General features: G+C 37.3%; 5 protein-coding genes across 5 annotated transcripts; 2 read left to right on the forward strand and 3 right to left on the reverse strand.

The window, feature by feature from the left end:
* Positions 1–3: 3 nt before the first annotated feature.
* On the reverse strand, positions 4–4436 carry Gasu_14650 (exportin 1 (Xpo1)). Its single transcript, XM_005707685.1, has 21 exons — positions 4326–4436; positions 4132–4268; positions 4020–4083; positions 3877–3969; positions 3606–3830; positions 3380–3556; positions 3237–3332; positions 3062–3187; positions 2885–3013; positions 2735–2833; positions 2428–2683; positions 2231–2378; positions 2016–2166; positions 1906–1966; positions 1582–1856; positions 1295–1524; positions 1062–1212; positions 868–1002; positions 440–811; positions 155–388; positions 4–106 (listed from the first exon to the last, which is right to left on the reverse strand). The coding sequence occupies exons 1-21, from the start codon at positions 4422–4424 to the stop codon at positions 68–70; spliced, it is 3297 nt and encodes a 1098-aa protein (XP_005707742.1). The 5' UTR covers positions 4425–4436; the 3' UTR covers positions 4–67.
* Positions 4437–6403: 1967 nt separating this feature from the next.
* On the reverse strand, positions 6404–8176 carry Gasu_14660 (MFS transporter, SP family, sugar:H+ symporter). The gene is made up of 3 exons (XM_005707686.1): positions 7780–8176; positions 7516–7721; positions 6404–7473 (listed from the first exon to the last, which is right to left on the reverse strand). The coding sequence occupies exons 1-3, from the start codon at positions 8157–8159 to the stop codon at positions 6464–6466; spliced, it is 1596 nt and encodes a 531-aa protein (XP_005707743.1). The 5' UTR covers positions 8160–8176; the 3' UTR covers positions 6404–6463.
* Positions 8177–9341: 1165 nt separating this feature from the next.
* On the reverse strand, positions 9342–10746 carry Gasu_14670 (uncharacterized protein). Its single transcript, XM_005707687.1, has 2 exons — positions 10105–10746; positions 9342–10055 (listed from the first exon to the last, which is right to left on the reverse strand). Exons 1-2 carry the CDS (start codon positions 10651–10653, stop codon positions 9891–9893), a joined length of 714 nt encoding a protein of 237 aa, XP_005707744.1. The 5' UTR covers positions 10654–10746; the 3' UTR covers positions 9342–9890.
* A 260-nt stretch (positions 10747–11006) lies between these two features.
* Gasu_14680 (MFS transporter, SP family, sugar:H+ symporter) lies at positions 11007–12752 on the forward strand. The gene is made up of 2 exons (XM_005707688.1): positions 11007–11230; positions 11286–12752. Exons 1-2 carry the CDS (start codon positions 11031–11033, stop codon positions 12643–12645), a joined length of 1560 nt encoding a protein of 519 aa, XP_005707745.1. The 5' UTR covers positions 11007–11030; the 3' UTR covers positions 12646–12752.
* Positions 12753–12756: 4 nt separating this feature from the next.
* On the forward strand, positions 12757–13907 carry Gasu_14690 (uncharacterized protein). Its single transcript, XM_005707689.1, has 3 exons — positions 12757–13341; positions 13386–13517; positions 13573–13907. Exons 1-3 carry the CDS (start codon positions 12811–12813, stop codon positions 13720–13722), a joined length of 813 nt encoding a protein of 270 aa, XP_005707746.1. The 5' UTR covers positions 12757–12810; the 3' UTR covers positions 13723–13907.

Below are 13907 nucleotides of genomic sequence, written 5' to 3' on the forward strand. Positions count from 1 at the left end.
GAATTGTGTTCAAATTCCTTTATGGATCCTATACTTGTATATGTCATAAAAAAGCTTCAAGTGTTCTTTATTCATTAGAGTTGATTCCAAAACCAGCTGCTTGAACCTAATACAAAATATACACTACTTTGGAAACTTATACTCGAATACTTACCATATTTGAGGAGGAAGAATTGTTGGATGCTTGTTGTAAAGAAGAAGTTGGTACAATAGAAGACTGTAATCGTTCTTGTTCTGATGCTGAAGTAGAATGATGATTGGCTTCATCATAAAGCTCTGAATTATCACCACTACTAAATTCTTTGGTCTGTATTAAAAAGTCTCGTAAATGATTCTTCAATATTTTTTCATCTTGAGCTTGCAACATTCCTTGAATCACATTTTCAATCTCAAAGAAAATGTCAACATATTCGAACTGAGAAATGGGATCGATATATACCTGTGATCTACTCATATTGGGAAAAGCAGACATCAACAGCACTCTCAAGTACCAGTTCACATAATCATAATTGTTCTGTAAAACAACTCCTGATCGACTAGCTTGAGTTGCTTCTTCTTCCGTCCAAATAGGCTCCTTTAAATATCCATTGACGACTGTAAATAGACGCAATAAGATTTGAACATGATATTTGAAGCCTGGACGATGTAAAGTATCCGTAAGTACCACCAAAATATCATTAAGAATCAACTGGAAATAAGTTCGATAGAAATATCCTTCGTAACTAGATGAATCTACGTTCTTCAACAACTCCAATAAAGTTTGTAAGCCAGTTTCCGCAATATTCCTTTCCGTATGTTTCACTGCCCAAAGCTATATTCATAAATTAGAGTTACATCAAAATAACAAAAAATAGATAATATACTAACAATAGCATTGATAACCAAACGGAATTCTGATTCTGCAAGAGATGGATCCTCATCCAATTGAAACAAGGAGGCAAATGAATATTGATTGATGGCTCTCAGTAGTCGAAATAGATTGTATCGAGAGTCGGGAAAGTCCTATCCCCAATATACATCAGTTCTCAAGATGGATATGCTTTCTCATTGGTATGACTTACTTCAAAATTGTTCTTGATCATTTCCAATGTGACATTGAAGAGTGACTTGAAGATATATCGAACCATAGTAACTGGAATCATTTCACCCATATAAGTCGTTATAACAGCAAATAAGGATAAAGTTTCTGGTTCCCTGGCTTCAGGAATGTTTCTATAAGAAAAAATAAAATGTGAGTATCCATTCTCTTTGAAGAATCTCTCTCTCTCTCTCTTTCTGTCTAAGGATTTCTTACCTAAAATAATCACTTAGAATAGGTTCCAATAAAGGTTGAATAAATTCCGTTTCCACAGTCTTTCGTTCACTTTTATCTACAACATCGAAAAAGCTTTCTAATAATTTCAATAATTCCTTTTTCACGGAACGCATCAACCGAACATCGGCAGTTTTAGTAGCAAATACTCCCAAGTTGCCAATTGCTTGGATGATCATTTCTGAATAGACTGAATAACAACTCATCAATTCCTTGGATAAGAGAATAAGCAATATGACTATATCCAACAATAGAAAATTTATACTTACAGAAAAGATACGACGCAGTTGAATCATATAAAGACTACCCAGATGAGTAGCTGCACCAGAGTTGGTTCTTAAAATGGATACCAATCTTTTCATTACATCACGTTGTTGTAATATTTGTTGTTCACGTGACGCTTGATATAAAATACTTTCCCAACTCGTATTGGGTAAATGAAACAACTCAAGTACCAACTGATTCTTCATTTCGGCATTTGGAAATGCAGCAACGATACGAGAAAGTGCTGGATACAATGCTTGTACTTGATGAGGCTCCAAATCTATTTCCAAATTTAGTTGCTCTATAACAAAACCTCATAAACTACTAACCAGATATAATGTCTTGCAGATTTTCTATAATTTCCATAATAAAAGGTTTGGTTTCTCCATACTAGAGAGATATTTAGTTGATAATGATGATTTCTATAATAAACATTCACCTGAGTGACAACAAATTGATAATGACAATCCTGAACAATCTTTCGAAAAGTATCACAAGCCATATCTTGTACACCAGGATGAGTTTCATGCATAAATTCAAATAATTTGTTGACAACGGTCTTTAAAAACTTCCAATGTGCTTGCAGAAACCTAATAGGACACAATCGCTCATTTAGTGATTTGCAATATAAATACATCATAACGATATACTTACCGAGGATATTGACCCACTACATACATAATATTAGAGGCAACTACTGCTTTGTTATCTTTTCCTCTTTTCATCTCACAAAGATGTAACAAGTCTTTGATAACAGTTACTAGAAACTTTCTTTCTTCTTGCTCGGAAAGTGCATCGGAAACTATATCAAAAGTTAGAAATATATGAATAGAATATGTATATAGACCTACTTGAGCCTATAGCCCAACATAAAGTATTGATATTGTGCCAACTCCATTCTGTTCCACTCAATTGTAAAGACAACTTTTCCAACATAATATTCATCGTATCGACAGGATCAAATAAACAAAGACACCAAATGGTTTCCTTCATCGCTATATACAAGGCTATCGTGTCAGTATCTTTCGTAGTTTCTCTCACGATCTCTCCATTCTCATCTTCTACAATCAACACTTCTTCAGGTTTGGCCATACGACTTATCATGACCTAAAAAAACATCCATCATAAGAAACTTTCTTCATTTCAGTCGCAACTTACTCTTCTAATGGATGAAAAAATAGGAGCATAAAATTGTAGTCGCTCATTCGCTACTTGTCTATTATTAAAAAGTAAGACTATAGAACTGGTCCCTTTCTCCTAATGAAACACAAATCAATCCTATACGCCTACAACTCTTCTTCATCTTACAATCGGATATTGTGCGTTATAAATCTCAGAAGCCAGTTTTCTCCACCATTCCAAACAAATCTTGAACACTTCCGTGTCAGGAACCATACTAATCTTTACCAAGTATTCCATGCCGAGCAGAAGAGCAAGCTATCAAAGTAAATAATAATATGTAATACGGCAAAACTCATTACTTACACCATTCGAACCATTATCTTCCAATAGGCGTACATGCGACTTGAAAAATTCCGAAAAGAATAAAGCAAGATTAGAAATAAACTCCATAGAAATTTCGCCACTTTTATCCACTAATGAAGCAATGTCCTACAACATAATATTATTCACTGGCAAAGTTTCAAATCATTTAAAGTACCGTCTCAGGTGGAATAATACGACAGAGTTCCTCCATGAATGTTACAAATAAGAAACGCAGCTTGTCATGATAAGCTTCCACTTGAATTGTGGCCACCTAATACCAATCAATCCTTCACATTTTCACATAATATCCCAACAAACCTCAACGAGACATCTCAAAGCTTCATTACGAAAACGACTTTGTCCAAAAAATGACAAAAGACTTTCAATGACTTGAGTCTCAAACACATAACCAAGAGGAATCCAACTTAGAAAACGTTCAAATGTCTTCAAAGCAGTACTGATCAAAGACGGACGACTTCTTTGGAGTTCTGCGGCCTACCCATAATATAAACGAAACGGCGAAATAAAAGCAAGAAATACTTACTTGGTCAAATACCAACTGACAAAGTTGATAAACACTCAAAAATTCTGCATTGAACTGATTCTTCAACTCTAGGACTTTGTTCTGAGTCATCTCACCCCGTGAAAAATCAAAAACTTCTTCCGATAGTAACTGAAGAATATATAAATTGTTCTCGCAAAGAGACATGCTACTCTTAGACGCTCCAACAATGTCACTCACAAAGCTGCGCCAATTTGCTGGCCACTCCTTTGAAAAGTTGAGGTTTTAACTTTTCGAAGGAAAATTATCTTACCTGTTTCACAACTTGAACAAGAATAAGGTCCAACTTGCCAATATAAACCTTCTCTCTTGAAAGATATTCGTCAGAACTGGAAAGTTCGATGACCTTAATGACAAGGATAAAAGGGGAAAACATAAACACTGAAAGTAACTTACTTTGTTAACAATATAATTCCTAATAGCTTCGCAAGTCCCACGTGGAAGCGTCTTCCAACGGTACCTTACAGCTATTCAATCGAACAAAATAGCATACTAGGGTTATTCTTACTTGATTAGGTTCTCCAGGATTTGAAGGGCAAAAAACTTGACGTTGGGGTCGTTAGAGCGGTCAAGTATTTTATCAACACGAATCCAAGAGTCGGGATGTTCTTTGAGTTGGGTTAACGTGCTTTGAGCTGCGTTTCTCTTTATAGAAACAAGTGATCAGTGGGTATGTACAATATAACGTTGTTGAAACCTCACCTGTGACGAATCGACTGAACTATACAGTAAAGAAACCGTTTGTTCAAGGAGGGGAAGGAACTCGTCGTCGGATATGTTGAAGTTAAGCAGACGTTCCATATAACCGAAAGTTTTCGAAGGAACACAACAAAGGATTCACAAGTCCGACGTGCTGCACAACCCAAAAACGGAATTCACAGCCTTGATAATCGAAATTCTATTGGAAAGAAATGTTCGAGAGGAAGGGATGGGTTGCTGACTAGCTGTTCGTTTTGTAGTGAAATGTGAACAGCAACTGAGTTGCACCCTTAAAGAAGACTTTGTTGTAGATTAGAGAAAGGAGTATAGGGCATTAGACTGAACGAACAATTTGGCGTTGTAAAGAACTTGCATATTGAGGAGACTTTTCCAAGTATTATTAACTTACAAACCCCTCTGTCATTAAGAAACATTGTCGTGAAAAAAGAATTCGATAAATCGAAACGTTTAAGTATGAGACTAAGATTGCAACTACGAGAAAATTGGTTTGCTTTATTATCAGAGCTGAAAAAGAAATACAAAGATTGCCATAGAATATCTTACAGTGACCAAATAGAGAATGAGGGTTTAGGAGAAGGTAAAGAACACTCAAAGACGACAATTTCATTCGCATCCAAACTCTTTTTGATCCAAAAGTTGGGTTGAAGCATGTTTTTCTCTTAGAATTTTATAAACGGAGCAACTGAAAAAAGACGTACCTCCCTGTGAGTATAATACATTGTAGAATATTGCCAAAGAAAAGAAGTATTGCTTGTAGTGCGCAACCTAGAAGAAGCATTCCCCTGCATCTCGAAGTGGAAAAATAGATAAAGGACATATCTTTACTATGAATAAATGTGAGGAAATATTAATAACCATGTAACCAATAATGTGCAATCAAATTTGTGCCATTATTGACTATCATAATGCAAGTGACTTTACTTGGTTAACAAATGCTAACTTTTTCTTTGATTTAAATCCGACAAAGTTTACAATCTGAAAAAAATGCAATCAACGACTCGAAGTTTGACTTGGACTTTTTAAATGAAAAAATTTTTCGATAAGATTGTCATACTCAAATTCAAAAAAACTTCACAGGAACTCCTAAATTTTGCAGAAAAAATTAATTCTTATTTAGCGATTCTAGGATGCACCAAGTTGATGGTTTTGCTAAAGTCCATGACTATTTAAAAAATACTGGCACCATAACATTAAAACGATTGCTTCCAAATTAAATCAGAGCTAGCGTTTAAATGAAACTCAAAATTTCTTACAGTTCGGAAGAGAGTTAAATTTTTTTGAATAGAATTATAATTTTATGCCACCGGAATTTAATTTGATTCTTGTTAATATCTCTCTGAGCTTTATTTGTTGCTTTTAATTGAAATTTTTAATTTGTTGTTAAAAAAACTTTTTAGATTGATATAACTGACTCTTTTACTACTTTGTAAGATGGAGCAATTTGTTTTTTTAAAACTGCAACTTGCTGTGAAATATAATTGGTTGACGAATTGCTTTGAATTTTAATTGTTTTTTGGGGCTGGCTTGCAACTTTGTTTAGTGAGACAAATATGTAAATTTTTGATGTTATTTTCTTTCGAATTCTAAGCTTTGCGTCTCTTGTTACAGAAGATTCATGAATAATTTTTAAAGAATTTTTAAGTATTCTCGTTAACTTTTGATTAGTCTTGCTCATTTTAAACTTTGAAGGCTGCAAGTGATAGTAGCAGTCTTTAACATGAGAACATTAATTCACTTGTTATTTACGAACATGCTTGAAGCATCTAGTTTTTTAAGCAATTGTGTTGAGAGAACAGCTTGTATGCTTAAAGAACAAAACTGACTTGTCATTGGTCTGCTTACTAATATCTGTTTATTACCCATGCAATTTGCAATTAATTACTGTGTTATTGCGAAAATTGAAGCAGTGAAAAGCTGCGAAACGCAAAATTCCCTGCTTTTATTGGATTTCCGAGTCATTTGCAACTGGACTAGGTAGATTTTTCCTATCTATTTTCGAGGAATCGGTATCGTAATTATACTCGTGATAAGTGACTTGCAACGGAGAGATTTGGACACAAAACACAATCACTCATTTTATCAAGCAGCTACCTTACTACTCTACTACATTGAAAAGAAACTCATTTCTGAAACCCAGGCAATATCAAACTGGAGTCCTTCTTCTTGGATTGAATGTTTTTCCAATTGCGTTTGGCAATGGATGTGAGTCCTCCTTCAAACCGATCTCTCACACCTTCTAGAGAGACATTTCCTGTTTCAGGCAGAAAGAAAAACAGCAATATCCAGAAAATGGTAGATAGTGCTGCGTACAAACCAAACACACCAGGCAAGCTCAGTGCGGCCACTTGTCTGGAGAAAGTGTAAGTAGAAACAAAAGCGGAACCCAACAGTGTAGAAGCACCCCAAGCCATTCCAATGTTTCTAACGTGGAGTTCATAGATTTCTCCGTTAAGAGCCCAAGCCAGAGGAGAAATTCCTTGTTCATATCCGATATAGTACAAAGCTAATCCAACAAAGAATCCGATAGCTTTTTTCTTTGGAGAGTGTTGAAGTATTGTTGTTCCTGAAATGATCAAACCGATGATGAATATGGGGAAAGTGAATAACAATGTTTTTCTTCTTCCCAGTTTGTCCAATAGAAAATATGGAGGTATGGTCCATAACAACATCCAGAAACCGATGGGTACAGTCACATATACCGCTTGAAAAGTATCAAGTCCCAATTCCGTGAATATCGTAGGTTCATAATATCCCAATGCCGTTGCCCCGTTCCATTGTTGGGCCAGTGAGACGAGAAGGCCAATCATGAAAGTAGCCCGAACTCTTGGATTGGTAAATATATCCTTCCATACGATTCCTGAAGAGCTACTTTCACGTAGTTCCTGTTCTACTCGTTCGACCATTTCATTGTATTCTTGTTCTGAAATGGGAGTAGGTCGGCGGAAACTTGAAAATGCCTTTTGAGCGTCTTCCCTCCTACCATTTTTGAGTAACCACCTGGGACTCTCCGGAAAAAAGAATACACAAACGAGTTGAAGAATAGGCCCAATGGCACCAGAACCAATCATATATCTCCATGAACCTGGATGAACATGGATAAATATGGCATCGACCACATCACCCATAAGAACTCCCAAGTTTTATAATGAATTGAAAATATTCAAATGAGCACCACGGTGAGATTTAGGAGCTACTTCGGATATATAAATGGGTATGGTCATTGCCTCTGTACCCATTCCAACTCCCATAATAACTCTTCCCAATAAGAGCACAATAAAGTTCTCTGCAGCAGTAGCCATAACGACTCCAGCAATATATAAGAGTGAAGATAACATCAGAACTTTTTTCCTTCCAATGAGCCAATTAAATGGCACTGCCCTAACAAATATTTGTATTGATGAAAAAATAGTCCAAGATGAAGGGAATGGTTGCTTACGCAATAGCTCCAAAAGTAGCACCCAAAGTAGCCCCCGAGGATATCCAAGACCATTCATTGGATGTTAGATGCAATGCTTCGGGAGCAAACAGAGCCACGGAAGACAACAATGCTTGATCCATTCCAAACATACTGGAACCCACACATGCTACGAACAGAAAGAATTTTAATAAAGAAGTGGTTCCTTGGTCTTGAGAAACTGTTTCTTTTTTGCTGTTGTTCTCATCATAATCGACAGATTCCTTCCAGTCGAAATTCTTATACCCCAATTCCTTCTTAGAGGGACTTTGTTCTATCTCATGTGATGTATGATGCAACTTCCATGCAGACCGTCTGGGAGATTTTACAACCTCTTCGGAGGCAGGATAATGAACTTCCATCGTCGTGGAAATGCAAAATATTAATTGCGATCCAGGGACACAACTTTCGGCTTGCTATGTCATTCAGAATTTCTTCGTGATCCACCACCGAATTTGTATCTCCCAAAGAGGGACAATCGGATTTGCGTAGAAAATAGGGAGATCATTTTAGGAACGATGTATCCCTTCCATTGTTGTTGGATCGCACACTCTTTTCTTCTATATGCCCGATCTCCTAGGAGATCTCCTACATATTGACATCATACAATTATAGACAAGTTGGGAAGTGGGTTTAGTTGGAAGAAAGGAAGATCCCTAATACAAATACTGGGTGGAATTAGCTCTCTAAAGTCCTTTGATTATTTATGAGAGCATCAGGACTTGAAATGACACAAGAAGAAAAAGGAATGGTCAAAATGGTGCTAGTTTCAAGTTCAGAAAACTCGAACTCATTGTATTATGAGTTCTTTCTAATCTCATTGGAGTAGGAATACTAGCTTTGACATCCGCTTTTGTATCTTTGGAATGGATACAGGTAGCTAGCTTCTGTTCCTTGTAGAATTCATAATTGCAGTAAGAGGCTTCTATAAATGAATTCTTCCTATGAAATATCCTCGTATATATGAAATCACAACATCATGTGTTACAAATTCTTTGGTCAAAAACAGGTCAATATATTCATGAAACCCTTATGTATACTTACTTCTTTGGCATTCTTACCGATGATGTCACTATGCTGAGACACTTTGCCGATCATAATGTTTGTGTAAAAATTTGATTTGTAATATCAATCGTTGTCTTCTTCTTCATTCATTGGTCAAGGAAGAAGTCTTCATGTTGTGTCCCTTGGATTGTGATTTTCAGTTGTATGAAGTTCCTAAGCTAAGTGTTGGGACGATTGTCAACAGGGGATTGATTGCAGGAACTGACGGACATTGTATTTGCAGGTCATTTGTTATTTTATGAAATGGAAGATGTGAGAGATTTTCAAAGCACCTTTGACATCTCCATTGGTGGGTTATGCATATTTGGGACAATACAATTGTATGACAAAGTCCGGTAACCTTGAGCAGCAATCATTCAACTTTTCGAGATGCGGCCAATATCGAGTAAATAAACCAGATAAAAACGGTCCAGATATTATTAAGTGAGAAGACATAGTGCTATCGATAGCTTTTCAAAGATGGTTTTCAAGCCGAAAAAGAAAAAAACGTGGTATCATCGTTCAAGCATTGAAATAGCGTTGATCGTGGCTTTCTTCATCCATTCTTTATCGAATTTTAATAACTGCTGCATGGGTATCTTCCAATACTACTTTTGGAATGCTCACAATTATGTATTTGAGTTTAGGAACGAGAATCCTTGTATAGAGATGTATTTTCAAAGGCTATTATTCATCGCTTGGTTATCATCTATAGAGTCATTCAAGCGACTCCTGACCACGATCTTCTCTACTAGAGAAATAGAAGACTATCTAGAGTTGGATAAAAACAGAGAAAGAGAGCGAGCAAATATGTTTTCTAAACAACTCAGGATTCCTGTTACTGTTAGTATGATACAATTGGCTTTTAAAACAAGAAAAAAAGGAATGAAGAGAAAAACTATTCAAAACCAAGGAGATTTCCTAATACTTGGAAAAAAGCATCCGTTGCTATGAAGATCAATAATACGCTTTGAAGAGTTGTTGCCTCTATATCCACTCTTATCATTCACTCCCAATATATATATATATATATATTACCAAAAGGCACTCTAGTCGATAACAACTTGACGAACATCAATCAACTTCCATCTATCGTTGTCATAGTCAGTGGTCCAATCATAGGCAAAACGTTCATTGTGCAGTCTTAAGCAGCGTCTCCAAGACTGTAACAACAACTCTTCTACTTGAAAATACTTCCAATCATCTGAACTCCACTACACCAGTCTTTGAATTCTTATAGATAAATAAGATAGACTAACTTACTAGTTCTTCATTCGCGTTGACAAAGTCTTCTCCAAAGTCTGGTAACTCGGTTTCGCTCAACATACTGGGAACGGGACTCTGGGTATTGGAGAGAACTGACTGCGTAATATCTGAAGGTGGACTTTGTGGGTGCGTAGATAACCCATCTTGTAACTTTGTCTTTGCATGCATAGTAGGAAACTCATCATCAAATAAAGAGTCACCATCTTCCGAAGCACTTTCCATGAAATCGTTTAAAAGACGGGTTGCATTCTCAAGTTCTTTCCAATCCAAAGTTGTGGTTTCAGGAAACGTTTCGTTGGGCTGTAAGTTTTGTAGAAAACTTTGCGAGTTATCGAAGAAATGAACGGCAGGTAAAGAGTGTCGTTTCAAACGTCCATAGTGCTTGACGAAAGAAGGACCGGTTGACCAGCGTTGAGTCTCCTTGGCTAGTGGTTGTTGGAATAACTCACTCCTGGAAGAGTATATACCCTCCCCACTAATATCGTTATTTGTTTCTTTCAGCAATAAACATAAAGGAAACCAATTGTGACAAGTACGAAAGCTCATTCTCTCAACACAACTCTCTCTCGGCTCTTCCCCACAGGAAAAGACAGCTCATAAAGAAATAAAACGGTCCATAATGATGATGATGATGATGATGAGAAGGGAAGATCATTATCTTTGCTTCATGGAGTGAGTCTCTTCTCGTTTTAGACTATATCCAATACTAGTGAATATTCCTTTCACAATAAATAACCCGATTTCATATAGGTAAGATGATATAGAAGTTGTTTCCCTCTTTTTCAAGAAAAGGAAGGACCGTCCTTTGAACCAGGGACAATTTGTCCAATAGACAGCCTACTGAATACGCTCATCGGAAGAATCGATAAGAACAACAGAAATGAAGAGAGAACGTTTTCGTAGTTGTCCATATGATTTCCTTTATGAAGAAAGTGATGGGGTTACCACCCAAGCTATATGTCTTATTAGTAGTATGTACCTTAGGAGGAAGCGTGGTTGGAATAGATACTGCTCTGGTTAGCGGAGCACAGTTATTTTTTATCACTCGATTCAACCTGGATACTTCTCTTCAAGGCCTTACCATTGCGGCCACTTTGTTAGGAGCACTCGTTGGCGCTGTTTTGTAAGCAAGTAAAGAGATAAAATGAAGGTCTCCACTTACTATATTCTTTTTGTAGGTCAACTATACTGAATAAGTACGTCGGCAGAAAGGGCGCCATGTTCTTTGGTGGTATAGATGCCATTGCTGCCGGTTTGATTGAAGGATTCTCAAATATATGGGGAATACTTTTATTGGGAAGGCTGATTCTTGGAATATGTTTTGGTATTATGACTAGCACTATTCCAATGTATCTAGCAGAGTGTGCACCGACGGATATCAGAGGAGTATTCACCTCAGTCTATCAATTAGCATATGCATTTGGATATTTTATTGGTCTTATCGTTGATGTCATATTTGTACATGTCGAACACGGTTGGCGCTTTATGCTTGCTTCTGTCATTGTGCCTGCAGCACTGGTAACTTTGGGACTGTTCTTTGCTGCAGAGTCACCGAGATGGTTATTAGCAAAAGGTCGTGAAAATGCAGCATGGAATTCGTTAACTCAGTTGAGGTCTTCGGAACAAGTAGCTGTACAAGATTTCGATGCTATGCGCCAGTTCTTGGAGAAGGAAAGAGAGACAATGAAAATACAACCCGGTTTCTTTCGCACTTTTTATGAAAAGCCAAGTGCTCGTCGTCCTATCATGTTGGGAATTGCGTTGCAAATTGCTCAACAATTTTGTGGTGTCAATGCAGTGATGTTCTATTTCGACTATGTTTTACAACTTGCTGGGATGACGGCTTCCAGAAGTATCGATGTGAGCGTTGCATTGGGTTTTGCTACTGTGTTGTTTACATTCCCTACATTTTGGCTCATTGACCGAGTGGGAAGAAGATTTCTTTTATTGAGTACGATGCCATTTCTATCCATCATGCTTTGGATATGCGGCTTTTCCTTTTTCGGAGGTACCCATATTCGTGAAGCATTGAACATTTCGGGTACTCTATTGTTTCGTTTCTTTTATGGACCTGGATTGGGTCCCGTTCCTTGGGTGATTGTAGCGGAAATCTATCCGTGGTATATTCGTTCCCAATGCTTAACGATGAATTCGTTTGTTAGTTATATGTTGAACTTTGTTGTCTCGTTTTCGTGGCCGACGATGCTCAGGTCGATGCATGCACAAGGAGCTTTTAGTTTCTTTGCTGGTTTTACGTTGTTGTCTACTTTGTTCATCTATTTGTTTGTTCCAGAAACCAAAGGTGTCGAAATGGAAGCTATTCAACAACTGTTTCAATATCCATTGTATACTATTGCGAAGAAGAATCTAAGCGAAACCAAAGCACATTTGAGCAAGTGGCCTATTTTCCGCCGTTGTTTTGTATCACCTGAAGAAAAGGAAACTAGAGAGCAAGTGGATGATAACCCAGTTCGTACTTGTGAGAATGAACAAGAAACGATCAAAACTTCGTTCGAAGCATCGAGTAGTAAAGCATAGATATATATATGTGTGTGTGTTTGTGCAGTGTAGAAATGTGATCCTTTTTTGTAAAATATGTTTTTGTTGTATAATGTAGTATAGTCGATAAATGCGATGTGAAGTCGTCCAAATTCATCATCTTTTGTTTTCGATGAGAGAGGATGACGTTGCATACGTAGAACAATGGACAACTTGAGAGAAACTCAACAGCAAGTACCTGAAATATTTCCTAGAAATGAGGGAACAACCAATGTTCCTCCTGTAAATGGAAACCAAGAATGGAATAGACCCCAAAGTACTTACTTACCGGAAGCAACTCCTTTTGGCTACAACAACAACAACAACAACAGTGGTCTTGGTTCTTGGTTTTCCTCCAGATGGGGTAACCCATTATCAGGTTACGGAGGCAACACTTATCCCTATTCCTCGGGTTTTGGTCCTTACTATTATGGGAATGGTGGAATAGGAAACAACAACATGATGTACGGTTCCCCATGGGGAGGTGGCTTTCCTGGCACCACCAACTTGCTAGGCTTCAACAACCCACTCGTTCAGAACTTTATTTCTCCAGGCCAAAATATGTTGGCTTCAGTACAAAATGCTATGCAAGTATTCGCCAGATTCTCGGGTTTGATGGAAGAAACCATGCGAAACCTACACCTCGTATTTGACAGCATTTTTGGTTTGGTACAAATACTGGGATTGTTGAAACAAGTAAGTGTGTTTGATATGATTGAGGAATTATTTACGTGAGATAGGAAATGTTTCGTTTCGTAGCACCGAAGAGCAGTGTATTTCAACCTGTGATACGAGTGGCGGAAAAGTTGTTGCGTTTTTGGAAGTTGTTTTTGTTGTTTCTCATGTCGCCGTTGGCGGGTAAATATTCACCGGTAAGGGGTTCGTTGTTTTGTAGGTAGAGATATATTCCAATATGGGGATATGTAGGTTTCTTTGGTGTTGAAAATATTGGGTTTGGTACCTGAAGAGAGTGCAAGAATATCGTTGGATGAGAGTGGAACGAATCATATACAAGTGAGACCAGAGGAGGAAGGGCCGAGTCGTACACATAATGATGATCAAGAGTCCAATCTGTAGTAAATGTTGTGTTTTGGAAAGAGGATTGATGTTTCAAGATTGTAGAGAATGACGGGCCTTTTAGATGTGATAATGACTTGAAGTATATAGGGAGTCGTAGTATCTTGAATCATGTGGAGATGACTTGAAAGTGATAAGGAAGAGTGTGCAAAAGGCACTGAAGCGATATATGCATCGTTACCAAT

This window comes from Galdieria sulphuraria, assembly GCF_000341285.1.
Source record: "Galdieria sulphuraria unplaced genomic scaffold scaf_9, whole genome shotgun sequence".
In the NCBI taxonomy this organism is placed as follows: Eukaryota; Rhodophyta; class Bangiophyceae; order Galdieriales; family Galdieriaceae; genus Galdieria; species Galdieria sulphuraria.